Source organism: Equus quagga, chromosome 12, assembly GCF_021613505.1.
Source record: "Equus quagga isolate Etosha38 chromosome 12, UCLA_HA_Equagga_1.0, whole genome shotgun sequence".
NCBI classification, from domain to species: Eukaryota; Metazoa; Chordata; class Mammalia; order Perissodactyla; family Equidae; genus Equus; species Equus quagga.
The window spans coordinates 82333630-82360975 of record NC_060278.1 but is presented as its reverse complement, the minus strand read 5'-3'; the positions used below and the strand labels follow the sequence as shown (position 1 = coordinate 82360975).

The following is a 27346-nucleotide window of genomic DNA, read 5'->3' as shown; positions in this document are numbered from 1 at the left end:
CCAGGAGCATCTGGGCTCTCCTCCCACTGGGCAATGGCTTCGTGTTTCAGCCACCTGGACAGGAGCAATAGCTACGCTCTCTCTGAAAGCGGATCAGCCCTCTGGGCTCAGAGGCTCATGGCTCCAGCTGCTCAACGTTTGAAATAAGGATGAGCTGCCTCTTCTCTGCTCCAGTCCCACCCGCTTTCTCTCACCTGCAGCAGCAGCTGCTCCCTGTTTATCAGATAGACTTGCCAGCGGCGGCCTCCCGCCTGGAAGGAGGGCTGCCAGAGTTTCAGCCTTTGCTATCTAGGATTATACACAGAGGTAGACTAGCTGAAGGGTTACGAGTGCACATCTGACACGCTCTGGCTTGAGTCTCAGCTCTCTCCCTACCAGCCGAGTGATCTGGGGCAGGCTATTGAACTTGCGTGACTCAGTTTCCCCACCTCTAAAATGGTGATATCTACCTCCTAGGTGCTCAGTCCACATAGCTTCTTGTTCCTTTGGAACTTCTATGAGCCTGTTTTCCCCTTGCCTTGGCGGTCTAAAGAAAAACCCTCTGAGATGAAGTCTGCTTTCTAATCAAGGATGATGCCCAGGGGAACCTCTCCCACTAGAAGCCTGCCCGCCCCCTTGCCTGCGCCCTTCACATTCCCAGGTGCCCCAATGTGCTGTGCTCATTCACCTCAAGTGGCTTCTCACCCTGCCTCCTCCCTGCTGGGCTGTGCTCCTCTGACTGGCAGTCATTCTCCTCCCCAGGGCCCACATGCCGGCCTGGGGTGTGAGCTGAAGGAGGAAATTCTTTTCCCTATCACTTGGGAGTGGAGGGAAGGAGGCCCCAGGGATTTTGGTAGGGGCGGAGAGATGAGTTGAGAAGGGGTCTGCACTCCCTAGCGACCTGATCTTCCTCCCTTGTCAGAAGGAGGCAGTGATTTTCCCCGGGGCCTCCCTCCCAGAGCTGCCATGTGGCTCAGGTGAGAAAATTAGCATGAAAGAGCTCGGGTGAGTGTAAAATGATATATAGGCCTAAAGTAATGATTCTCAGTCCTGGCTGCATATTAGAATCACCAGAATTCTAAAAAGAAATACCAATGCTGTCCCTAACCCAGAGATTCTAATTTAATTGTCTAGGATGGGGTTCAGGCCAAAATAACACTCTCCAGGCGATCCTCACATGCAGCAAGGGGCGTGGACTGGTCTGAGAGGTTCCAAACTCTTTGGAAATGAAGGGGGCCGGGGTCCTTCCTTCCACTCCTCTCCCTCTGACCACGTGATAGGAGGCAGGCAGTAGGCTATGGGTGGCCCTTTCTCTCTGGGGCTTCCTGGAACTGTGCCCAGTCACTGCCACCACAACCACCTTGGCTGGCTGCGGGATGGCAGCTTGGAGTCATGTGTGGTCAGGCAAAACTGGCTTCCAGGCTGGGCTTGGGTCCAGGCTCTGCCTGAGCGTGTAATATTTGGCAAGTGACATCACCTGACTAGACTTCCAAATCCTTCATCTGTGAAATGGGAATAGCAGCCTCGTAGGGTTTTTATAACTAATAAAGGACATACGTAGGAAAAATGCTTGGCACAGAGCCTGGCATGTCAGAGACCCTCAATGGCAGCTGGTAAAAAGAAGCTCACACCCCCCTCTATCCTGTGTCACTGTTGCCATTATGTGTGGGATCCCAAGGCATTTGTCCCCACCCCACCCCACTTCTGGGGACCCAGGTGCTAGTGATGGGTACTTGTTGGATCCAGATAACAAGCCCATGAGGGAGGATGTTCAGGCCTCACCATCCCCTTCTACAGCTGGGGAAAGTACAATCCAGAAACGCTGAGGCCTTGCCCGAGGCCTCTCAGCTTTCCAGACCATCAGTCTAGTCCAGGTTCATTCGCTTCATCCCAGGGAGCCTCACCAGCCCCTCTCTCGGCCAGACCCCTGGCTTCCCCCCGCCTGCGTGCCAAGAAATTGTACCACACGTGCTGCCAAGGGACTGTGAATGTCTGAATGTGGGGAAGAGAGAAAGGGAAAGGCACAGGTGAGAGAGAGAGAGAGAGAGGGAGAGCCAAGAGGACAGCACCTGTGTTCCTGGAGCCCGTGAGGGGGATGTTCCCTGTGCCCAGAGGGGAGGGAGGGGACGCTGGGAATGACTTACAGTCCCTCAGTGACCAGGATCGAAGACCCAGCTTCTGGGCCAAGCTCTGCTTCTAAACTACTCGTAACCTCAGCAGATGGCTCCCTTTCTCCAGGCCTCCACCTTCTTTTCCGTAATATGGGAATATTGGCGGGCATCATTGTTTTTCATGCTGCTGGCTGTCACCCATGAGCAGGTTGCAAAATCGATTTAGTGGCTTATAACCAGCAATTTTTTAAAAGTGAAGTAGAAGACAAAATATCAATACGTTGTGCATAGCAAGGGTTAGCATCGTTTTGTGAAACGTTGCATCAGCTGGCGATCCGTGTGTGTAAACATTGTGTAAAATAGATTTCTTAATGTGGTTTCTATCAAAAAAGCTTGCAGACCGTTGGTGAGATGATTTTTAGTACGTCTATCAGCCCTAATTATATAGTATATATAGTATATCTATCAGCCTGTCTTTGTCTAGAGAAGAGACGTAGGGCCTAGAGCCCGAGCAGGTGGGAGAGCAGCAGCCACTGGAGTGTCAGTTATGCCTGGCTGGGCCGCCTGCCAGCAGCTCTATGCTGTGGTCCTCGTGGGAATAGGAGGCGAAAACCCCAGTCACATACCCGCAACCAAGTCACACTCACCTGCCTGCTACAGGTGACTCGATTGTAGAGCCAGGTGGACTGAGATGGCAGCTGAGTGGCCCCCTCTCCCAGTCGGAATCTGTTCTGTGCTTCCCATGTTACCCCTGCCAAAGGTGGACCACAGAATAAGTTGGGGGAGGGGCTTACATTATCAGGTATATATAATTAGGCTTGGCTGCGAATGACAGCCCAAATAACAATGGCTTAGAGAAATAAGCAAGACAGAGTTCACTTCTTCCTGCCACCATGGTCTTGCTGCAGGCGGTTTGGAGTGAGTAGAGCAGCAACACCAGGCGCAGGGGCCCCGGCTCTGTGCAGCCCCCACACTGCCGTCCCTGGGGCACGCTTGGTCTAAGCTGGCCACCAGCGCTCTGTCCACATCACACCCACGGGCGGGCAACAGGATGGAAGAAGAGGGAAGTGAACAGGCTGAGGGCATTTGCCAACTGTTTTGAAAAAGTGGTTTCCTCAAGAGAACTGAAAACAGGTGTTCAGACAGATACTTACATGAGAACGTTCACAGCAGCACTATCACCAGAGCCAAAGGGTGGAAACAGCCCGATGGTCCCTCAGCTGATGAAGGGATAAACAAGACGTGGCATATTCACACAACAGAATATTATTCAGCCATAAAAAGGTGTGAACTACTGAGAAATGCTGCCACACAGATGAACCTTGAAAACGTTATTCTAAGTGAAAGAAACCAGACCAAGGCCACATATTTGTGTGATTCCATTTATATGAATTTGCCAGATTTCAAATATCAGAAAGTGGATTTGTGGTTGCCAGAAGCTGGAGTTGGGGGGAACGGGGAGTGACTGCTAACGGGTGGGGGGGGTTCTTTGCGGGATGATGAAAAAGTTCTGAAACTAGATGGTGGTGATGGTTGCATAGCATTGTGAATGTACTAAATGCCACTGAATTGTACACTTTAAAGTGGTTAAAATGGCGAAGTTTAAGTTCTGTGAATTTTTCCTCAATTTAAAAAAGAAAAAGAAGTTTCCTGGAAATTAACACATATAGCTTCCTCCTACAAGTCATTGGCCAGAACTCATTCATATGACCCCCGCGCTCGGGAGCCTGGGAAATGTAGTGCCCATTAATATGGGGCCTTTTACTATCCAGAAAGAAGGAGCGAGTGAATATTGGGATGACATTTAGCACATCTGCCACCTTAAGGTTGCTGGTGGCATTGATACTCTCAGTGAAAAAAAAAAAATTGGAGAAATTGCCCCAGGCCTGACACTGGAGTTTAGCGGTAACTCAGGGAAGTGGCATGGAATTTTGAACAGGGCACTGGAATGAGGGTCCAGAGATGTCCCACTGTGGGCAGATCACCTCTCAGGGCCTCCATGTCCTCACATCCAGAGTAAGGGTGGGGAGTACATGATCTGTCTCCAAGGTTTCTTTTCCCTCTGATGTTTTTTAAGTGTCCAAGTTGAAGAGTCAATTGTAGGGGCCATGCCACGCCCCTTGCATCCCTTCCCTTCATCCAGGGTAGCACAGAGAACAGCCCTGAGGTGCTTAGATAGCCATGAAGTTGTAAGAGAAGAACCTTGGACGGTTGTGTACCTTCCCCACCCCCTGCCCTTTCTCTTCCAGAACACACTCCGGCAGAGGCGCTGTGACTACTGCTACGTCAAGGGGTGGCGGGTGCAGGGAACAAAGGAATCAAGATAACCCACAGACAGGATCCTCCCATCCTTGATTTGGGGGCTGGCAGAGCCAATCCCAGGGTGCAGGGGCCGGACAATGACTGAGGGCGGCAGCCAGGGGAAGGAGAAAGGCTTCAGAAACCACGCCGGAGGCTTTATGAGCCTGCTCTCAACGTGCCCCTCCCACTCCGGGATTCCGAGGCAGGCTGCTCCCCTTTCATCTGCCTCCCATGTAGAATACCCTTTTGGAACACGTTTTTCCCTTCCAGGTGCTCACTCTCTCCTCTGTATCAGGATACAAATGCCGGGGGGAGGACAATGCCTAGTGAGGGCCCCTCACCACCTGGGTAGCTTCTGGACTGAAGGTCTTGCGTGGGTCTCCCTCCTGGGTGGAGAATTGGGGACCATGGCAACAGAGGACAGCCAGAAAGACCTGGGTTAGAATCCTGGCTCTGCCAATTACTCAGATAAGATGTTTGTCTCTCTGAGCATCAGCTTCCAGGTCCTGTCAGGCTTCCGTCGAAGATATATATCAAGTGCTGTGTATACTGTTAATAGCAGTTGACGTACAGTAGACTGATGACAGACATGAGTCCTGCTTTTCCTCACCCTCCAGCTCAGAGAAGCCTTGCATATCCCACAAGCACATGATGGGGAACAAGCCTCCTTCTGGCCGGGCTCACGCTCACCGGGGCTCACAGGAGAGGCAGAAATGACCATCACGGTCACTGTGCTTGTCTCACCCACTGCTAAAGCCCTTTGAGGGTTAAAACTACTCTTCATACATTTTCATACCCGCTCCACTGTTCCTAACGTAGTGTCCTACAGATAGTAGGTACTCTCTATATACTTATTGAGTGGATGTCCCGTATTCACCTTTCCTTATGGGCTAATTTTGAGCTATTGTCAGGATGGTCATTGGATGACATTTGTTTTTTGTTTGTTCATTTGGTTCCCTCATTCATTTGTTTATCTCTTTGTCCTAATACAGTCAAGCAATGTGCTAGGCTTCAGAATATACAGATCAAGATGGCACATTCAGATGGAGAGAGACCCATATAAATAAGAGTTGTGCCTAGCGCCGGGATGAGCCACCACCCTCCCATTATACTGTGGCCTCACTGCACAGGCAGAGGCTAGTTTGGTTTGCAGAGGAATGGGTGATGGAACATCTCAAACGTAACTCGCAGGAATAAAATTTCTCAAAAGGTTTATATAGGCTAAACCTCACACATCATGGTATCTCGCATGAGCCTTTCTCAGTTTAGCTCCATCACCTCCACCATCATGACAGAAGAAGTGTGAGGGGGTGGATTTCGAGGTGCGTGTCCTCAGGGTCTTATCCAGAGAGCTCATGAACTTTTGACCTGCTCCTATATGCTACTCTTGCCAGTGAGCTTTTGAAGTCCCTTCCAGAAAAGTGCTTGCCCAATCTCTCAGCCTAGAAATGCTGCTCAGAGTCATGTGATCCTCCCCAGCATCAGGGGTCCAGGCCAAGACCCGGGCATTGCACGTGTAGAGAAACTCAAGAAGACACAAGGAAATGTTTGCTGGATGTTGGAGTGGTTAGAGGCACTGACATCTGGGGAGACGCAAAAGGGAAAGCAAGCAGGCCAGACCAGGGTGGTGGATTTGAGAGAAGGACCTTCTCCCATTTCAGTGTGAACCCCCAACCACAAAGTGATGATGCTAAAAATGGATGGAATGTGCGTGCTCTGGTTACACAGTTCTCCTGGCAAGTTGGGTGAAGGTGTACTGAGCACATGGACTGTTCCTTGAGGGCTGAGTGACAGTTGGCCAGGCGGAGGGGACAGATATTCTCAGCAGTGTGAATAGTATGTGCAGAGGCTCAGCCACCTGAAAGGGCGGCCTGGGAAGAGGTTGTGAGGTGCTTGCTATGTCAGTCAAGGTCTTTGGATTTTAATGCGATTCTTCCTAGAAGTTTGGCTCTGGCCCAAGGATCCCTGCCCAAAAGCTGTCCCTTTGGTAACTTACACCTTTCCCCAGGCCACCATTCCAGGACCTCAGGCTCTCTTTTCTGTCTTACAGCTTTAGAACCCCAGAGTATCAACTGGCAGATGACCTCCAACCGGCGGGCACACAACACACACAATTTCTACGACCAGGAGCTCATCTTGCGGAGAGGCCAAGCCTTCAATTTCTTATTGAGCTTGAACCGAAATCTCAGCTCTGGAGAAAGGCTGGGGTTCATAGCCTCCACAGGTACCGGCTTCCCGCCCCTACACACACACCTGAGACGCCCTTGGAGCTGTGCATCCAAGGGCTGGTGGTGGTGACCTTGGGGGCACTGGGCTCTGGGCTCTAGCCCAGCTCTGCCATTGACTCGGTATGATTTTGGGCAAGTTTCTGCCTATCTCTGAGCTCAAGAGTCCAAGTCTCCAAATCAAGAGGGACTTGGGCTACATGGTCTCTCCACTTGCTTCCAGCACTGTAATGGGGCTTCATTGGACGACATCCCCCAAAGGGCCCCTGTGGTTGTATCTGATCTCTCCCCACAGTCTGGCCAGGGCTACTTGGGTTCCATTGTCCTCTGTCTTCTTTTGCAGGGCCTAACGCCTCAGAGTCGGCCAAGACAAAGGCTGTATTTCCACTCTCCAACAGCGGAAGTGGCGGCGGCTGGAGTGCACAGCTCGTGTCCAGTCAGGACAAAGTTCTGACCATCTCCATCCTCACTCCTGCCAATGCGCCCATAGGATTGTATACCCTGAACCTACAGATCTTCTCCCATGGCAAAGAGTTCACTCTGAAACTTGGGACTTTCATACTGCTCTTTAACCCCTGGTTGCAAGGTAAGCACCAAACCGTCCATATTTCCAGCCATCAGGTAAGCAGTGCCCGTGGAAAGGAGATGAGGGGAATGATTCTCATGGGCTCAGGTTTGATTATGGGAAGTTTGTGGGATATGGAAAGAGCATAGAAGCTAGAAGTCAGAAGCTATGGGTTCGAGTCCCGGCTCTGCCACATAACCCGTGGCAGTCACTGTGAGCTGAGTCTGAGCAGTCACTCTACCTCTCTGAGCCTCAAATTCCTCACCATTAAATGGGCATCTTGCTGTTTCCTCTGGGGCTATTGCAGGGATCTCATGAGCTTTTACAAACTGCATAGGATGGTGTAATTATAAGGGACAATGACTGCAGTACAACTCTGCAACGTGGAGGTAGCTTCCTGCTTGAAGGAGCAAGTGTCTCATTCTGGGGTCTCATTTTCAGACCCTCCAGTTATCCCAGCTTCTCTCTCAAGCTCGTAGTTCTCACAATATGAGTTGGAGGCATTATAGACGAAGGCTTCTTTCTTTAGTGAAGTTTAGGGGAAGGGTTGCAGGTGTGGCTTGCTCCAGCCCCCAGGCCAGTACTCAGGAGTGGGAGGAGGACTGGTTTCTACAGTCCTCTGTAGGATTCTCGTCCCTGATATCTGATTTTTGTGTCAAACAGCGGATAGTGTCTTTATGAGTAACCGAGCTGAGAGGGAGGAGTACGTTCAGGAAGATGCCGGCATCATCTATGTGGGGAGCGCAAATCGAATTGGCATGATGGGCTGGAACTTTGGACAGGTAAAAAGGTCATAAGGAGGCTGGGGTAACGTCTCTATGACCCAAGAATCTCAGCAGCTGTCCCCACAGATAGGTGGAAGTTCCCAAATCTGTCCATTTGCCTGCCCTTCTATTCATTCATTCATTCAGAAAGACATTTATTGACCACCTACTGTGTGCCGGGCCATGGACTGCACACTAAGGACACAGGAGATGGATAAGACAGATTTCCTGTCTTTGAGGGGGTCATAATCTAATGGACAAACAGGTGAATAACCACATTGATGCAGTGAAGTGTTATTGGTGCCCCGATGCACAAATGAGGGTAAGGCCCAGGAGAGACCCCTGGCCCCCAGGAGGGACAATAACAGAGTTTGTTATTCATTCCCCATAAGAATGTGATGGAACTTTCTTGGTGTGTGCGTTTGGCCTTTCAAAACCGTACCCTCTTGGTCCTTCCTTACTGTGACCTCCCCCCCCATTTGAGTTCCCAGGTTTGTTCAGCCTAGAAAATGTTCAAGAATTCCCTGCGCTTTTTCCTTTTGCCAGCAGACAAACGAAAGTATAAGAATGAGATACCTCGGATGGGCTGCCCTGGATGTCCGGGAGGGGCTGCGTAGGCGCAGGCTCTGCCCGTCTCCAGACCCCATTCTGCAGTCAACCAGAGCAAGTCTGCTCTATATATTATATGTTGGCTTTCCATTTCAAATTTCATTGGAAGGAAGAAAAAAGAAAAAAAAAAGGGTAGGAACATAGAGTGTGTCCAGGAGTGGAAAGGAGGCTATTTTTGATGGCATGGTCTGGGCGAGCCTCTCTCAGGCAGGAACTTTTGATCAGAAACCTGAAGAAGACAAGGGAGCCAGATGGATATCTCGGGGAAAAGCATTGGAGGCAGAAGGAACAGCACATGCAAAGGCTCTCAGGCAAGAGAGAGCTGGGCCTTCTTTGTCTGAGAAGCAATAGCTAAAAACAAGTCTTATTTTGTGAAAATAGCTTCAAATACCTCTTTTAGCGAGATATTTTGTCTTTATGATTACCTCCCCAGGAGTCTAAGTAACATGCTTAAGGTCACAGTCAGAGCTGGATGGAAACTGTGAGACAAGCTTGGCCCAGGCCCTTGTTATACAGATGGAGAAACTGAGGCCCAGACAAGCTAAGGGATTTGCTCGCAAGTTCACAACTGTGAGGGAGTCCTATGCACGTTAGAGGCCTCAGCACAGGGCCTCCCGTGTAGCAGGAGCTCTGGGGTAGTCTGCAGGGTGGAAGGTGGGTAAGAGGGTCATTCCTCGGGAGCTCTCAGTTCTGGAGCCCACGGAGCAAAGGCGCCAGGGCCGTTCCCGCGTTCTCAGTGGTGTAGCTCCCTTCATCAGCCGACACCGCTTGTCCTTTCTTTCCTTCTAACGGATGATCCCATTTTGAGCAGTTTGAAGAAGACATTCTGAACATTTCCCTCGCGGTCCTGGATCACAGTCTGAATTTCCGCCGTGACCCTGCTACTGACGTGGCCCGCAGGAGCGACCCTAAATACGTCGGCCGGGTGCTGAGCGCAATGGTGAGTGGTAGGACAAGCATAACAACCAGTAGTCACCATGTATCAAACCCAACTGTGGGTTAGGCCCCCACGCTGTTCCCATGTGTCATCTGGTGGCTCTTACGGTCCCCATTTTACACACGTGGGGCCTGAGGCTCCTCCAACTTAAAGGGCTCGCCTGAGACACACAGCGAGCGAACAGCAGAGGCAGACCTGGCCCCAGGCCTCCCTGGCTCCAAGCCCTTTCCACTGGAAACTGAGGCCTTTCTCAGATGACGAGGGGACCTGTCCTTTTGGTGGCTGCCAGGGCCAGGAGGATGCAAAGCTGACACTTTGCTCCATCACTGGGCCTCCTAGGAAAGGGGGTGAGTTCCCCAGTGAGGCCGAAGTGTCAACCTCCTTGCTTGATCCATCCCCTCCACAGCAGGGAGTGAGAATGTCAGACTGGGCAGGCCGTGGGCCAGCGCTCTCAGGACCGAGACGGGGGCCTGAAGCCCAGGGAGCCGAGTGAGTCAAAGTCAAAGCAGAGCAAGGCCTCGAACTGCCTGCCCAGGGCCTCCACGTGAGCGACCTGCCCCACCCCCAACACACACACACACACACACACACACACACACAGTTACACACGCGGATCCTGGAGGAATCTATCACTCCACCCTCAGTGTGTAGAGAACATCTCCATCAGAAAGTATCCAAACACAGGATCCACCTGCTCAAAAGTAACAAATAAAAAGCTAAATATCAGAGAGTTTAACTTTAACTCTCTGAAATTAAATAATTACCTGGAAGTGTCTTTGAGTTTTCTTTTTCTTTCTTTCTCTTTTTTTTTGGGGGGGCGGGGGTTATGGACTAGGCATTTTTTAGTCTCTTTACTTTTTTTCCTTTTTTTTTGGTGAGGAAGATTGTCGCTGAGCTAACATCTGTGCCAATCTTCTCTATTTTATGTGGGACGCCACCACAGCATGGCTTGACAAGTGGTGCTAAGTCCACGCCTGGGATCCAAACATGCAAACCTTGGGCCACTGAAGCAGAGCATGTGAACTTAACCACTATGCCACCAGGCCGGCCCCGGTCTCTTTACTTTTGAGTTGGAGAATATCCAAGCTAATGAGCTAGTTACATGGTTAGAAATTCCAACAATCTTTTGACCACATGATAAATATCTGAGAGTAATCAGAGAGGGCTTCCTGGAGGAGCAGTCTTAAACCGAGCCTTGCAGAAAAGGAGTGGGGAGGCCCTGAAGAGATGGGTGGCAGGAGCCAGGGCAGCTGGGGAAGAGTGAGGAGAGGAAGTGGGGCCTGGGCCGAACCGTGAAAACCAAAGAGGCCCGGGAACGGAGGGGTGAAACCAAGGCCAAGGTTAAGGCAAGCTGGCATTCAGGGCGATTTACGAGCTGAGCCTCCGCGGCCCAGGAGCGGGTGGGTGAGGCCAGGCGGCTTCAGCAGCAGCTGACTCACCGTCTCCCTCCGGACAAACCACTTTATCTCCACGCCGGTTTCCTCCCTGCTGCTCTCTCCAGACCTGGTTGGGCCAGGCCCTGAGCTAATTAGGGCCTGTGCAGGACTTTGAAATGTCCCCTTCCAGCCAGAGATGACCCTGCCGATTGCCACTTCGGTGGCTGGAGCACCTGTGACTCAGGAGCCCCCCCTCTTTGGAGAGGGAACGGGACTCACAGGCTCAGGGAGCCCTGGGAACCCCGGCCCAGCCCCTCACTGTGTGGTTGGGGTAAATGCAGCTCCAAGTTTCATAAACTCTGAACACTTGGCTGCTGGAAGACAGACGACAGCCTGTGTGTTTCTGACTTTCCCTGTACTGGGATATGAAGAACTAAGGCCCAGAGAGGGGCATTGACTTGCCCGCAGTCACCGAGCTGACAAGCGTCAAGGCTGGGCGTGTCATCAGGTTTCTCCTTCCTTCTTTCCCTTTTAACTTTATATTATGGCAAAGTTCAGACCTTCGCCAAAGGAAAAGGAAAAGGAACTCCTCTGTACCCATCACCAGCTTCAGGGCTTCCCCACTCAAGGCCGGTCTTGTTTCATCTCTGATCCCCTCCTTCACAGGTTATTTGATAAATCCCAGACCTTATAGCATCTCATCCACAAATATTTGAATATGTGTCTCTAAAAGACAATGTGACCCAGGTCCCTTGATTTCTAGTCCAGTGCTCTTTTCACACTGCATTGTGGTTGCATTATTTATATAAGAATCAGGCCTTAAGTCGAATGAATGAATGAACAAATGAAAGCAACATTCCATCTTTATTCTTTCCAAGAAGAAAGTAGTTGCTAAAGTTCTTAAGTGATCTTTTTATTTATTTATTTTTTTAAATTTGACCTGTATTTTATCTTTTCTTTTTTGCTGGATAAGATTCTCTCTGAGCTAACGTCTGTTGCCAATCTTCCTCTTTTTTTCCCCCCAAAGCCCAAGTACATAGTTGTATATTCTAGCTATGGGTCCTTCTAGTTCTTCTTTGTGAGCTGCCGCCACAGCACAGCTACTAACAGACAAGTGACGTGGTTCTGCACCCAGGAACCAAACCCAGGCCACCAAAGTGGAGTGTGCTGAACTTTAACCACTAGACCATCAGGGCTGGTTCTACGTGATCCTTTTAGAAGAACAGTTCACCAAAAGAGAGTTTCAAATCATGGACCCGCTTGTCCATGACAAGTGTGACAGCCCAGGAGTTCTGGCAAGAAAGTGTCTGCAGGCTGGTTTTCTGACCATGCCGTGCCACTGACAAGCCATGAAGCCTGTTTTCCATGTGAGCCTGCTGCACTGGAGTGATGTTTGGGTTAGGGGCAATCAAACATGGCCTGTTAAGTAAGTGCTTTCAAATTCTTAAAGTGCTTGATACCCCTAGGGGATCATCATTACAATTATCGACCTCCAATCACCAAGAAAGATGCAGAAAATGTATCCGACGGCTCCCTGGCTTCCTTCCTCATCTCCCCACTTTGTGCCCTGAACACTGCACGTCGCTCTCTGTGCTGATTCATTGGAGGGTTTTTCCTGCCCAGATCAATGGCAATGACGACAACGGTGTGATTTCTGGGAACTGGAGCGGCGACTACAGTGGGGGCCGGGACCCAAGGAACTGGAACGGCAGTGTGGAGATCCTCAAGGCGTGGAAAAGCTCTGGCTTCAGACCAGTCCGATTTGGCCAGTGCTGGGTCTTTGCTGGGACCTTCAACACAGGTACTCCGGGTTGCCGTGCCTTGGCTGGGTCGGCGGGCAGCCGTGGGGTACCCCGAGGTCCCGGCCTCACTGCAGCTCCTCAGGCTGCCCCTTGACTTGCAGTGCTGCGGTCTCTGGGGATTCCTGCCCGCGTGATCACCAACTTCAACTCAGCTCACGACACAGACGGAAACCTCAGCGTGGATGTGTACTACGACCCCATGGGCAATCCCTTGGACAAAGGCCGGGACAGTGTATGGTGAGTCTCTGACCCCTTCTGAGCAGCTTCTTGCTCTCCCCAGCCCCTGGGCCTCAGTTCCAAACGGGAGTTGGGAGGCAGGTAACATGTCAACACAAGGCTTAGCATGGAGATTCTGACAATGCTCATTACACATCTAGCGAGACCCAAAACAATGCTTCTCGTGGTTCTGCACAGTCTGATGATCCCCTCTATCTTGCTGCCAGATGAAGGGTCTGACGGCATTGAAAGATATGATTCCTGGGCTCTGTGAAACCGCCCTGAATTTATAGGCTCCATTAGATGCTATGCTACTTTAGAAGATAAACCTTGAAACTATTGATTTTCCAGTAATAAATACAAATTTATCTTATTTCAGGCAACCCATATGACTCACGTGATTTCTTAAAGAAAAGCAACACAGTTTCTCTTACACGTATATACAATTTTATGTATCTTGGTTGATAGAATAAAATGTTCGTTTATTCTGCATTCCAACAGAAAATAAGAAGCTTTATATGTAATTGGGCATATATATTTCTAACCATAACTATGCCATGTGCACGTGTATTTACACACACACGTATATATATGAAATGTATAATAGATGCCAACTGGAAATAGGTTATATGAAACTTATAGACACGTCTATAACTTCATATAGCAGTATATACACATAAAATAGATATTGTTACAGCTATTTAAGGTTATAGCATATGCCAAATTATTACCAGATGGCAACTGAAAATGATTAGGTCTTCATCTGTATATACACATAAATATCTACGTGTCTATGTATATGGATTACTACACACATATGTCAATAACCCATCGTTTTAGTCCATTTCAGAGGATACACACACACACATAATCAGAAGCATATATACGGCTAGATAACCTGATAGCGGATGCCATCTTATTTCCAGATTTTTGACTTTGAGATAGTCCATATAAAATATTCTTTATGACTTATTATTCCCAGAAAAAGTAGGTCCAACTTTTCTGAAATGTGCTTAGTGTAACTAATGGAATAAAGTCAAAGGAAAATAAAAATTACCGAAAACAGCTGTTAAAACAAATAAACAACCACCCTGTGCCAACAACTGAGTGACATAAGCGTCTCCTCCCCTCTGAAGGAGAGTGAGGCCACGTAATTCACCCGAGGTCTCATGGATTCCAGGCTTTAATGGGGTAGAGAAAGCTTAGTTCAGAATGCTCTTTCTTGATCTGTACATATACAACTTTCTCTCTAATGACATTGCTACTTATAGCAAAGTTTCGTCTTCCAGCTTGTCATAAGTGAGTATCTTTCCTTCTTGTGGGTTTTTCTTTTGTTGTTGTTGGATCCAAAATCCCACTGCGGCCTGTTCTGATGGTTGGAGCAGTGCCATTCCTGGCCTCGATTTCCTTCACAAAAGGAGATGGCTGGTCCAACAAGATGACTGATTGGGGCAGGGGGGTCCCTTCTGGCATAACCCTTCTGTGATTATCCTGCACCTCAGCAGCTGCAGAGAGACCAGAAGGCTTGAGACTCGGTCCCTCTACCAAGAGCATTTATGGTGCTGTTGTGGGAGTGGGGAAGCTGTTAGCAGAGGCTGATGAATGACACTGGGTGGTGTGCGGTGCGCCCGTGAGTGATTCAGACAGTAAGCACTGTGGGAACTCAGGGAGGGAGTGGTCAAAGGCTTTCTGGGAGCAGGAAGGTGGGGCTTTTAAGCTGAATTTGGAATTAGAACCCAGATCTCTGGGTTACTGGTTCACGCCACCACCTCATATTAGCTTCATAATTCATTCCCAATATAATCACCCTGGGGCAAGACTGGGCCCATGGAGACGTTCCAAAGTGTCTCTACTGTCATTTCTTTTGGCCTCATTGGAGGGCGTCAGGCCCAAAAGCTCTGATCTTTTGCTAGGAGCCTCATCGCTCCTCACCCTCCCACGCCTACCAGCCTTCTCTAAACCTCCTCAGCAAACAGTGGGGGCTGACGGTCCCTCCCTGCCCCACGCCCTGCTGGCTGTGGGTAGGGAACCAGCCCCGGATGGCATGTGGACAGAGAGCCCTGAGTCCCAGTAGCAGCCTCACTTCCACTTTGCTCTGGGACTTGTGTAAGCCACCTCGTCATTCTGGTCCCAAGTTTCCCCATGAGTGAAATATAAGGGCTGGGCTAGGACGAGATGTTCACTTGAGTGTCTTACCAGCTTTAATTTTTCGATTCTCTGCAGCTTCAGCTCACTCCACTTTTTGTATGAAGCTACTGATCCCAAGGGAGCCATCTCGTTCTTTCTACAGAGATCCCACCCAGGGGGACAAGCTAAACCCCAGTCATTTTCTGCCTGGAGTGAAATTATTAACCTATTTTTATAAAGACAGAAACCTTTAATCTGAATCTTTGTATGTTGCAAATGTTGAAAGCTTTTAGAACTTTGTTCAGATTTGCCTAAAGTAAAAGAATGTAAGGATCAAGTGAGAGGGTAAGCATCTGATAGTGCTTAATAATAACAGCAACTCCTAATAATTTCTTGGACAACCGTTGTGTGCCAGGTACTGTTCTAAGTGCTTACGTGTACGCATCAGAAATGATGAGGTGGGCGCTGTTATGATCACCCCCATTTTATAGTTGAGGAAGCTGCCACAGAGCCATTCCCCAAGGGCACGTAACCAGAAAATGGTGGTGCTGGGATTTGAACCCAGGCAGCTTTGTAAACTGTAAAGCACCAGAGAGATGCCGACAGTGTTATTATTATTCCCGACTGATCTTAACCTGGAGAAATCTGACAGCTCTTACCTTGAGATTTTCCTGGTTGGCTGGACCCCAGTCAGGGCTCTGGTTGTGCTGGGTGCTATCCAACCCACTCAGAGGGAGAAGCTGGGTTCTTCGGTTCCCACTTAGGCAGCAAATGCCACTTCCCTAGAAGAGTAAACATGGTCTCAGGGGCTCAGTGACGAGAAACGGCTTGCCCAAAGTCAAACTGAATCGGCGTCCAAGCTGGCAGTGGAACACAGGACCCTCCCAAGTCAGAGAACGGCAGGACTGGGAGCGACCCCAGAGAGGGACCTGCTCGTTTCATCAATGAGAAAACAAAGACCCAAAGAGAGTAAGGGTAAACAGCTGGAGACATTTAGAAGCTCTAAATAAGTGTATGACTTTACATAAGTTCCTTAACTTTTCTGTGCCTCAGTTTCCCATCTGTAAAATGAAGGGCTAGATCCGGGGACTTCAGCAATTTCTTCCAGGCCTTTCTTTTAATCACGTTGACAGCAGTGGGGTGCATTTTCTCCTAAGCCATTCTGCTCATGCCAGTGGTTTGGCTTAAGAGGCGCAAGGCTCTGGGATAGTCACTTCCTGAGAGTCAGGATGCTTCTCGGGGAGCTTGGTTTGGGATGCCTCTTTTATATGGTTCCCTTCTGGGCCCCTATAAAGACGGTCTCTGGAGCGTGCTCAGCGCATTTGGAACAGTTTGGCCAAGGTTCTCTTTACTGGACGTTTCTGGCTTGCTTTCTTAATTCATTTGACTTGACTCTCCAATTTCTAGAGTCACAGACCTGACTCTACTTATAGCCTTTGTAGAGCTCCAAGGCGGAAGGCACATGGCGTTTGCCCAACCCCGTGGCCCCGGGAGGTGGAGTCAGCCAGTTCTGGAGAAGAGCTGTTGGCACCCACACCTTGGCTCAAGCGCCTGGCTCCTAAAGCAATCTCTCCACGGTTATCAGCATCCACTAATACTTAGCCAGTCCCCAACATACCGAGAGCAGCTCATTCAGACCCCAGCAAAGAAACCAAGGCTGCAAGCGTGCCCCAGGCCCCAGAACAATTCGATCCAGCCAACATGATTAAGTATGCGCTGTATGCCAGACCTGCACCGGGCACTGGGCACCGAGGGGAGTGAGATGCAGGGAACCAGGTTAGAGGAGGTCACAGCTGCATGAGAAGATTGGCGACCATGGAGTAGAAGAAGTCAGATAAGTGAATTATGGGCAAGATGCAGAGGTGTGGTTGGCATCCTCTCAGCAAGTCAAGAAAAGGTTTTTTTGGAGGAGGCAGGATCTGAACTGCATCTGGAAAGACAAAAAGGCCTATTTACCACCAAAAGGGGGAGGGATTTGGGGTCGCTTTCTAGACAGGGTCTCCTGATGTGGTGAATTTTAAAGATAAACATAACTCAGTTGCCGTCTCCAGGGCGGTGGTTTATAAACTTCAAAGGCTGAATTAGAATTGATTTGGGTGGAAGGAGGTAGGAGGGGCAGGAATCTGCATCTCTAATACATGCCTCAGGTAATTCTGATACCTACAGCCTGTCTTTTTCCCCAACTCCCACTCCTGAAACCCTCAAGACAGGAACAGAACCCAAGGCCGGATGTAGGAGAGAGTGTGGCACACAACCAGAAACAAACCAGGATTTCCATGATGGTGGCCTTGGGCGTTTGAAAGGCCCATAGCTTCCAAATAGGTATGAGTAAGGCGCTGGCTTCTGAATGAGGGAGGAACCAGGATGTGTTTGTTATCTGCATTATCTTAACTTCCCACCTTGCAAACAGGGATTAAAACACAGCTACTTACCAATTTTTTTTGCCAACCCATCCTTCCCCTTGGGTTCTCTGCCAGGAACACAACGAACGTGAAATTTGGTGTTCTTCTGCTTTCTCATCCCTCTCTTGTGCCTTTCAGCCTTCTAGGGTCACCTTCCCACACTCCTGCTTTTTCTTTGGTGAATCCTAACCGATTTCACAGGCCCTTTCAGAAAGACATCTTGTGGATCTTCCTGGAGACAATTTTTATAAGTTTTTTTCATAATTACAGGAAATTTCAGAACATATGAAGAAGTAAAGGTCATCTGTAATCTTACTGTTCGCCTACTCTTAATATTTGATCATTTTCTATCCAATCTGGTCTCTGTGCGCTGTTGTTGATTATAGAATTGGCATTATGCATTTTACAGGGCAGGAGGACAAGAGAGAGTATATGACAGGTACATCTGACTTTTTCCCGCACCTGGAAACCAACCCCTTTAAAACTTCAACCACAGTTTTAAATCATGTGATTTTGACTAAACACTCTATCATGAGCATTTCCCCCAAGTCATGAAATACTCTTCAGAAATAAGATTTTGAATGTATCATACTCCATTGAATGGTTAAACCACTATCTCTTTCCCTACTGGTTACTCTTCCCTATCCGCTCTTTTCCTCCTATACACAACACCGTAATGAGCATCCTTGAATGTAATCTTGGGCACATCTGTGCTCCATCCCACAAAAGCGACTCCTAGGAATGGTGTATCCTGGGTTAAAGGGAATGAACATTTTAAAGGCTCATGACACCTATTGCTGTTGTGTTTCAGAAGGATTACGATGACCTAGGTTTCGTTACAGGAATGAATAAGAGTATTCTTTCTTCCCACTCGTATGATTGGTTGGTATTATTTTTAATTATCTGTTTGTTCACCTCTTATGGCCTTCTCCCTTTCTGTCTTGATTTGGAGCTTACTTTTCACATCTCCCCTTGCTCCCTGAAGGATGTCACAGGGTCACGTTGTACCTGATAAGTGCTTAAGGGGCACTTCCAGCTCCTTTGACACCTGGATAGTGTAGAACTCCCCCACACCCACTTAGCCTATCAGATCCCCACAGGGAACCGCTTCCAACACATAAAATGAAAACAATCTCTTCCTGATTATAAAATAATAAAAAATAAATAAATAAAGAGAGCCATTAGTAATATAACTACCCAAAGAAAAACACTAATAGCATTTTGAAATAGATCCTTCCAGATATTTTGTTCTGTTTATATTCACACGCGTTAGATGTATGTGCATTGAGTTTTAATTTCCCAAATGGGATCAAGTTAAACAGTCTATTTTATCATTTTTATATCTTTCTATGTCAATAAATAAAAATTTAGAGAGACAGTACCGTTTGGTAGTTAAAAGCATGCACCCTGCAGCCCTTCTGCCTGGGTTCAAGTCCCACTCTGATAATTTCCTTGCTGTGAGACCTTGAACAAGTTACTTAACTTCTCTGTGTCTCAGTTTCCAGAATTACTGAATGGGGATAATAATTATTCTATCTTAGGAGAGTGTTGTGAGGATTAAATGAGTTAATATATGTAAGGCAGTTAGAATACTTAACTTTCTAAGTTGACTTTTACTGTCTTAGCTGATGTTGTGTAAATAATATATATTTTAAATATTCATTTATTCCGTGATTAAAGAATTACAAAAGTGATGAGTAATTCTCATTATAGAAAGTGTAAACTTTACAGAAATAATGTAAAAATTCAGTATGCACCCAAATTTATCCATATATACAATATATACACCACACTGTTATCTAAACTGTGGTTATCTAAGATACCAACTGTTACTGATTTTTTATGGATAGTTTTCTAAATCGAAACAGGTTCATCGCATTTGTATACATTTTTATAAACTTATACATATAGATATGTACCTACACACTATTTTGTAACTTGCTTTTCTTATTTGATGATATATTTTAAACATATTTCTACGTAAGTGCTAGGTTGGTTTCGCTCATTCTTTTGGACAGGTGTGTGATGTGCTGTCACATGGCTCTGCCACAATTTATCCAACTGTCCCTTATTGATGCACTTTTCCTCCATCATTTTTGCTATTGCCAACAATTTTCTATGTTGGTACATCTCCATGCACTCACATGAGTTTTTTCCTCTCTTTTTTTTTTTTTTAAAGATTGGCACCTGGGCTAACAGCTGTTGCCAATCTTTTTTTTTTTTCTGCTTTATCTCCCCAAACTCCCCCTGTACACAGTTGTATATCTTAGTTGCATTTCCTTCTAGTTGTGGGATGTGGGACGCCGCCTCAACATGGCCTGATGAGCGGTGCCATGTCTGCGCCCAGGATCCGAGCCCTGGGCCGCCGCTGCAGAGCGCGTGAACTTAACCACTCGGCCATGGAGCCAGCCCCTCTCTCTTTTTTTTTTGAGGAAGATTAGCCCTGAGCTAACTGCTGCCGATTCTCCTCTTTTTGCTGAGGAAGACTGGCCCTGAGCTAACAGCCATGCCCATCTTCCTCTACTTTATATGTGGGATGCCTACCACAGCATGGTGTGCCAAGTGGTACCATGTCCGCACCTGGGATTCAAACTGGCAAACCCCAGGCCACCAAAGTGGAATGTGTGAACTTAACCACTGTGCCACTGGGCCTGCCCCCAACATGAGTTTTTTAATAGGAGAAATTTCTAGAAGTGGAATTACTGGCTCAGTGGGTATGTAGATTTTTAAAGGTTTTTCATGCTCACTGCCAAATTGCCCTCCACAATGTCATACCAATTTAAACTCCCACCAGCGCTGTATGACAGTGCTTGTTTTTCCACACCTGGAAATGAGCATCGTCCAACAATGTGGATCATCCTATGCTTTCATCTTTGTCAGTTTAATAGGTGTAACAGTATCTCTTTGTCATTTTAATTTTCTTTTAATGGTAGTAAGGTTGAAACGATTTTCATATGGTCAGTGATCATTTGTATTTCTTACAGAAATTGCTGGCTCATTGTCCTTTATTGACATGTTTGACTTTTTCTTTTGTGTTTTTTTCTTATTGATTTGTAAGTTCCTTATGATATTAATTATAGTAAATCTCTGTCTAGTGCATATGTTGCATAGATTTTCTCTACTTTATTGATTTTTTCCAATCTTTTGTCTCTCTCCTTTAGACTGGACAATTTCTACTGATCTATCTTCAAATTTACAAACTCTTTCCTCTGTCATCTGTATTCTGGTAGTAAGCCCATCCACAGAATTGTTTAATTTCACCTATTGGTCTTTTTTCCAGTTAAAAATTACCATCTGGTTCCTTTTTTATATTTTCTATTTCTTTTCTAAGAGTTCCTCTCTTTCCATTCATTATGAGCATATTTTCCTTTATTTCATTGAGCATAGTTATAACACTTGCTTTAAAGTCCTTATCCAATAATTCCGACATCTGGATTATCTTAGTGTCAGTCCCTGTTGATTGTTTTTTCCCTTGAAGATGTCACATTTTTCTGGTTCTTTGTGTGTTGAGTCACTTGGGACTGTATCCTGGACGTTGGCTATGTCTGGATTCTGTTATTTTGCCTCAGCAGTCTACCTGAGAAAGACTCAAACTGCAAACTCTGCCTCACCAGTGGCGGGCAGCAGCTCCAGTCCCCGTTCAGGTCTTCCATCTTTAGCTGAGGCTTGTAGTCTGCCTCATACATGCATGGTTCAGAGGTTGCCCAGAAGCTTGGGTGAAGTTTATATACAAATTCGGGGTCCCCTTTCTCTGACTCTTTCCTCTCCAGGACTTCTCCCTCACTCTCTAGCAACCCTGGTTGACCCAGACTCTGTTTCTTGGCTCTTCTGGTCAGAAAGATGTGGGCTGTCTGTTAGGGTTGTTAATGCCCTAACCCTGATTCCAACTGTGGCCTGTCCTCAGGGCAAAGTCAGCAGAAGTGCAACTTGTCCCATGCTGTTCCCGTGCTCCAAGTTTTGACTCCCTTGCAAATCCTCCTTCTTTGTTCACTCTTAGACAGTTCTCTTTTGTATTTTTTCAGTTGATTGTCATCTGCAGAAGGGCCCATCTGTTGTGTGCCTACTCCTCCATATTGGAAACAGAAGTACAGTTTGTTTGCTTGTTTGGTATATGCAAGTTTAATATTTTTACCTGGTCAAATTTATCAGTCTTCCTTTAGGGCTTCTGAAGTTAGCACTCTGTTTAAAACTATCTTCTCCACATCTTGAGTATTAAACATTTTTTCAAGTTGGATAGACTTCTGTTGGACTTACATTTTCTTCTAGGTGGACTGAAAATTGCCAAAGCCAGTGTTAGTATAGTTGCAGTGGGAGTGAAGGTGAGGAGAGAAGATGGCAGAATCAAGGGACAGAATGAATAAGACTTTGGCTAGTTGGCTGTCCCTGGTAAGGGAGGGGAGCCATGACTTGGACATACAGATTGGGAGACAAGGGGATGCCATTGACGAAGAACATTTTAGGACTGGAATCTGTCATTCTTCAATCCAGACCTCAGCCCAGAGGCTTTGTGGCTCTCAGACCTGTGGCTCTTGCTGCAGCCACATTCATTTTCAGCCCAGAGGAAATACAGAAGTGTACGCCAAGAGGACACACAAGAGAAAGCTGTGTGGGTCTGCCTGCTGGGTCTCTGGCTCTAACCTAGATCTGTTCTGCTCCTCAGAAAGGCAGGAGAACATGGTGGTTGAGGACCTAGGCTTTGGAGTTAGGCATGCCAAACTTTGACTCTGCCATTGTCAGCTGCTTAACCTCTCTGTGCCTCAGTTTCCCCGTTTATGAGAAGGGCATAAAAATAGCGCCCATTTCATAGTGCTGTGAGGATTTAAGTGAGGCAATGCTCGCCAAGCTTTAGCAGAGCAGCTGGCACAGAGTAAACTTATTGGATGAGTATTAGGGCATTGCACTGTCAGATCCCAGATATGGGATTTTGCCACCTGCCTGCTGTGTGGCCTCAGGTAAGCTCTGCAGCCTGTGCTTCTGTCTGCAGGAATTTCCATGTCTGGAATGAAGCCTGGTTTGTGCGGACTGACCTGGGCCCCTCGTACAATGGATGGCAGGTTCTGGATGCCACCCCCCAAGAGAGGAGCCAAGGTAACTCTCCCAGCCCCCTGATGGCCCCCTTCTCTGGACCAGGCTCTAAGTCATGGCCTCCCAATTCTTCACAGTAATGGACAGCGGCACAGCAAGGTCGTGCAAGTCCTCTCCATCTCTGGAAGGCACCACGGGATTAAAACAAAAATATTTCCAAAGTAGATTTCCCCTCCTATTTTGCTTGGCTCAGGCTGCTATTCAAATGGGTGCCTTGCCTGCGCCCACACGGCTGCCGTTGCTGTTGCAGAGGCCCTGGCACGTGCCAGGCAGCAAAGGAAAGAAGCCGTCCTCTGCCAACAGCGATTTCCCTGCACCGCCCTAGGAGCGTATCCCTTTCAGCACAGAAACCTCCTGGTCCCCCCATCACCTTGGGATTTAGTCCAAATTCCCCGGCTCAGCTCGGCCCCCAGCACCTCTCTTACCTGCACGCGTGTCCTTCTGCCTGGCTGAGTGCTCCTTTGCACAGGCTGGCCTCGTCCCTGTTGCTGGGCTCCCAGGGCTCTGCTCCCACCTCTGACCTCTCCTCCCTCCTCCCCCAGCTCTGCAGGACCCTGCCCTCTTCCCTCCTGTGACATCTAGAGCATGTCCTGTCTGTTTCCTTCATTTTTGGTTGTTTCTTTCAACTTAAAAAAATTAATTATAAAGTCATATGTGCGCATGGGTAAAAAAATTTTCAAACCGTTCCAAAAGGACTTAGAATGAAAGTTCAGTCTCACCCACTCCCGTAACTGCAGGCTGTTCACCAGAGGCAATGAGCGGTACTAGACTGGGGACATTTGGGATGGGGGGACGTTCCAGATAGTTTCTAGGTCATTGTTTTTCAGACTTTTTGCTGCAACCCATTAATGATTATAAAATCAAGTTAGTGGGTTGTGACCATCATTTTGAGAAACGAAATAGCATGACATGGAAAGGGGTGGGGGAAGGAAAGGAAAAGGGAAGAAAATATCAGAAAACACTATAAGAATAAGTATTGTCCTGTGAAACTTGTGTTTCAGGATCATATATGTGCCACGATATAAAATCTATTTATTTCTAGAGGTCATGGTAAAAGAAAGTTGGAAGACACAGTTCCAGGCATATAAAAGTGTGTGTGTGTGTGTGTCTGTGCGTGTGTCTGTGTATCTTTTTTGCTTATTTGTTTTGTTAACACAAATGGAATAACACTCTTCTTTCTATTATGCTGCCCCTTCCTTTTTTCAGCTGGGCACTTCAGGAATGAAACTGTATCTGTATATTTATGTCTGTGTCTGTATCTCTGTCTATCCATCCATCCATCTGTTCATCCATCTACCTACCCACCTGCCCATCCATCCATTCATCCACCCATCTATCTATCGCTCTATCTATCAGAGGTACCTATGCTGAGAGCTACAGAGGGAGGTGATGTTCAGGGCTTTGGAGCTCAGAGGAGCAAGAAACCCCTGTGGGCTGGGTGTTTGGGAAAGTCTTCCAGGAATAGGGGGCAATGATTCAGGAAGGATGGTTTGCAAGGGTAGAAAAGAAGCAGCCCTGAGCTCAAGAAAGCAAGACTTTCCTCTTTAGGAACCAGGAATTCCGCACTCACAGAATACAGGGTTGGGCTGGCCTTCTGTGGAGGTGGAGTCTGACCAGGGTGTCCTTGCAGAGGATAGCAATAACCCAGGACGGTTTCTGCTGAGTGCCAAATGCGGGGGCAGACTGTCGGGGCTGAAGGAGTTTGGCGGGGTAGAGTCAGGGGAGTTGAGCGGTTGTGGGCGACCCCCAGAGGAGCAGGCCCAGGGATGGGCTGTTTCAGTCCTGCCTGGCTTTGGTATGCATCCAACCCTGCACCCTGGCCACCAGGGGTGTTCCAGTGCGGCCCGGCTTCCGTTTTTGGTGTCCGAGAGGGCGACGTGGACAAGGACTTCGACATGCCCTTCGTCTTCGCGGAGGTTAATGCCGACCGCATCACCTGGATCTACGATGCCTACACCGGCACCCAGAAGCAGAATTCCTCGGACTCTCGCAGCGTCGGCAAGTACATCAGCACCAAAGCGGTGGGCAGCAGCTCTCGCGTGGACGTCACCGAGAAGTACAAGTACCCAGAAGGTAGGAGGGGCGCTGACGGGCGGTGCCACCCACGGCTTGATCGTGGAAAGACAGCTTTGAGGGTGGAGAAGGGAAAATTCCTCCCGTTCCTGACGCATTCTCAGCCAGTTCTGCCTGAATGGCAGGACCGCTCCCCAGGCACCTAACACCCAACTTCCCAGACTATTTCCAGTGGGGACAGAACCATCGCAGGCAGACGCGGTGCTGGTGGAAGTTTGGGGCAGGGCACAGGCAACTGGCAGTCCAGCTCATCTCCAGCTGTGTCCCTTTGCCAGTTGCACAACTGGGGTGACAGCACTGTGACTGAACATTACGGGGAGAAACGGCCCCCATGAGAGGCCCCAAGGACTTTAGGAGAAATGTCTCAGTCAGTCCACTCCCCTAGCCTCCAAAAAATACAAGCAGGAAACACTATCTGAACAAAGAAATAGACACAGTCCCCGCGGACATGGGCCTGTGCCTGTGCGCATCAGAGGCCTGCGAGGAGCCAGATGAGGTGGGACTATGTCGTGAGGAGAACCCCGAGTCCCTGGAATCCTAAGCATCCTCGTGAATGCTGGTCCTCCTGGAGTCACCTGGCGGGCTGGTTGCTGCAAGGCCACCTTTAACCCAAATTACTTTTGTTGTGCTATTTCGGAAGTTGCTTTTAGACTCAGCAACCTCTCTCTCTGAGGATCCTCGGTGGTGATGGAGGTTCTACACTGGAAGGTGATGTTCATTTTCAGAAATAGCCAAAGTAAATTAATGCTTGTTCTGGCAGGTCACAGTCACTCCTTCATGGGGTCAACATTTCACTCATTTTTTTTTTTTTTTGAGGAAGATTAGCCCTGACTAATATCTACCGCCAATCCTCCTCTTTTTGCTGAGGAAGACTGGCCCTGAGCTAACATCCATGCCCATCTTCCTCTACTTTATATGTGGGACGCCTACCACAGCATGGCATGCCATGCCAAGCAGTGCCATGTCCACACCCGGGATCTGAACCAGCAAACCCCAGGCTGCCGAAGTAGAACGTGCGAACTTAATCACTGTGCCACTGGGCTGGCCCCTCACTCATTTTTGAAAGAGTTGTTTCAGTTGATCCTCACAGTTGGTTCTGAGGGGGTCAAGAAAAGTGCTCTCATAAAGGTGCCCTCAGTCCCCGCTGAAGCAAACCCTGAATCTCTGGGCACCTGCTGACTTTGGTGTTGGCTGCATTTTACAAAAGAGGAAAGCTGAGCGCAGGAGACAGGGTCTGACTCCACGTCCAGGTGGGTGACCCCTCTGAGTAGTGGTATCTGTGGACATTTCGAGGCATCTCTCTAGGGTAATGAGATTGGCGGCCTCAATTTGGCCCCCATCTGCCTGTGCAGGATGTTGCCGCCGTTGGGGTCAGATGGCCCTTCTCTCAGTCAGTAGACACGTGCTGAGACCCTCCTCCAGGAGTCTGCTCCATGCCGGGCTCTGGAGAGGCAGTGAAGAGCACTGCCCATGGGGCCCGTGTCCCACAGTGCTCACAGGCTGGGGGGAAGGCAGATGTAGGTCAAGTATTTTCCACTTGTCATGATGTAGAGACAAGTGTTGGGGCCAGGGAACAGATAACCCAGGGCAGGAGGTGAGCACCAGTCCTCCCACTGATAACTGGGTGACCTTAGGAAGCATTCTTGGCATCTCTGATCCCTCGGCTCCTCATCTGTAAAGTCAGAATAGCAGTGCTGACTTCAGTAGGATTTTTTTTAAAGATTTTATTTTTCCTTTTTCTCCCAAAGCCCCCCGGTACATAGTTGTATATTTTTAGTTGTGGGCCCTTCTAGTTGTGGCATATGGGACACCACATCAGCTTGACTTGACAAGCAGTTCCATGTCCGCGCCCAGGATTCGAACTGGCGAAACCCTCAGCCGCCAAAGTGCAGCGCGTGACCTTAACCACTCGGCCACAGGGCCAGCCCCTTCAGTAGGATTTACATGAGCTCGTGTGCATAAAGCACCAAGGCCAGGGCCTCGTACATAGTGAGGACTCAATAAATAGCGGTGATTTTTATCAGCTTGAACATCTGCAGCCTCATTGGAATAATGACCTCCCAAGGTGACTTTTGAAATGCCCTGCTTACATGGCTGTATGATTCTGCGGGCTTCCCTACCTTACTGTCACCCCTTGATTCTGCTTCTCGGGGCTCTGGCTGTCCCACCCAAACCTCCTAGCGATGGAGAGTGGCCAAGCTGTGGGCAGGCTGGGGGCATCCCCATAGGATTCCCAACACCGCCCAAGCCTCTGCGTGACAGCAGGTGATCACCCTGCCTCTGCTGGCCAGTTCTCCTTATCTAATGATGCCAGCTTGTCCCTGAGGGCCCCAGGGAGAAAAAGCTCATAAAATGGGTTGCTAAGCATTTGTGCAATAGCAACATCAAGGAAGAAAACAGCAGGAAGCTTCGTTGTGAGTAAGCCCAGGCAGGTGACCTATATAGGTATCTAGGCTCTGAGCCTCGTGTGCAAACACGCCTGCTTCGAGCTCCTGGGCCCAGAAGGCTCAGCTCGCTGCACAGACATCAGCCGTGGGTGTGGACTTACAGGTTGGCAAGAGAATGGGAAGGCACCAGAAGGAACCCAGCCCACCGGGAGCTATCAGCTTGGGTAATCTGGCTGCCTGCCTCGTTTTCAATAGGGTGTGTGGGAGGAGGCTTGGATGGTGGGTCTAGACACCTGGCAACTGGCCTCCTGTGTGCCTCTAATCCCCAGATTAGACAGACGCTTGGACCAGTTGCTTCTCCTCTTAGGGCCTTAATTCTAACATGAT

General features: G+C 48.5%; 1 protein-coding gene across 1 annotated transcript in view; it reads left to right on the top strand.

Moving 5' to 3' along the window:
• The window catches only part of TGM3 (transglutaminase 3), a 40353-nt gene that overhangs the window by 2790 nt on the left and 10217 nt on the right, over positions 1-27346 (top strand). The window contains exons 2-9 of the mRNA XM_046678592.1: positions 6442-6615; positions 6960-7202; positions 7845-7963; positions 9366-9494; positions 12491-12668; positions 12771-12906; positions 22399-22502; positions 24327-24572. Of these exons, the coding sequence (XP_046534548.1) occupies positions 6442-6615; positions 6960-7202; positions 7845-7963; positions 9366-9494; positions 12491-12668; positions 12771-12906; positions 22399-22502; positions 24327-24572 (1329 nt within the window). The remainder of the gene's footprint in view (positions 1-6441; positions 6616-6959; positions 7203-7844; positions 7964-9365; positions 9495-12490; positions 12669-12770; positions 12907-22398; positions 22503-24326; positions 24573-27346) is intronic.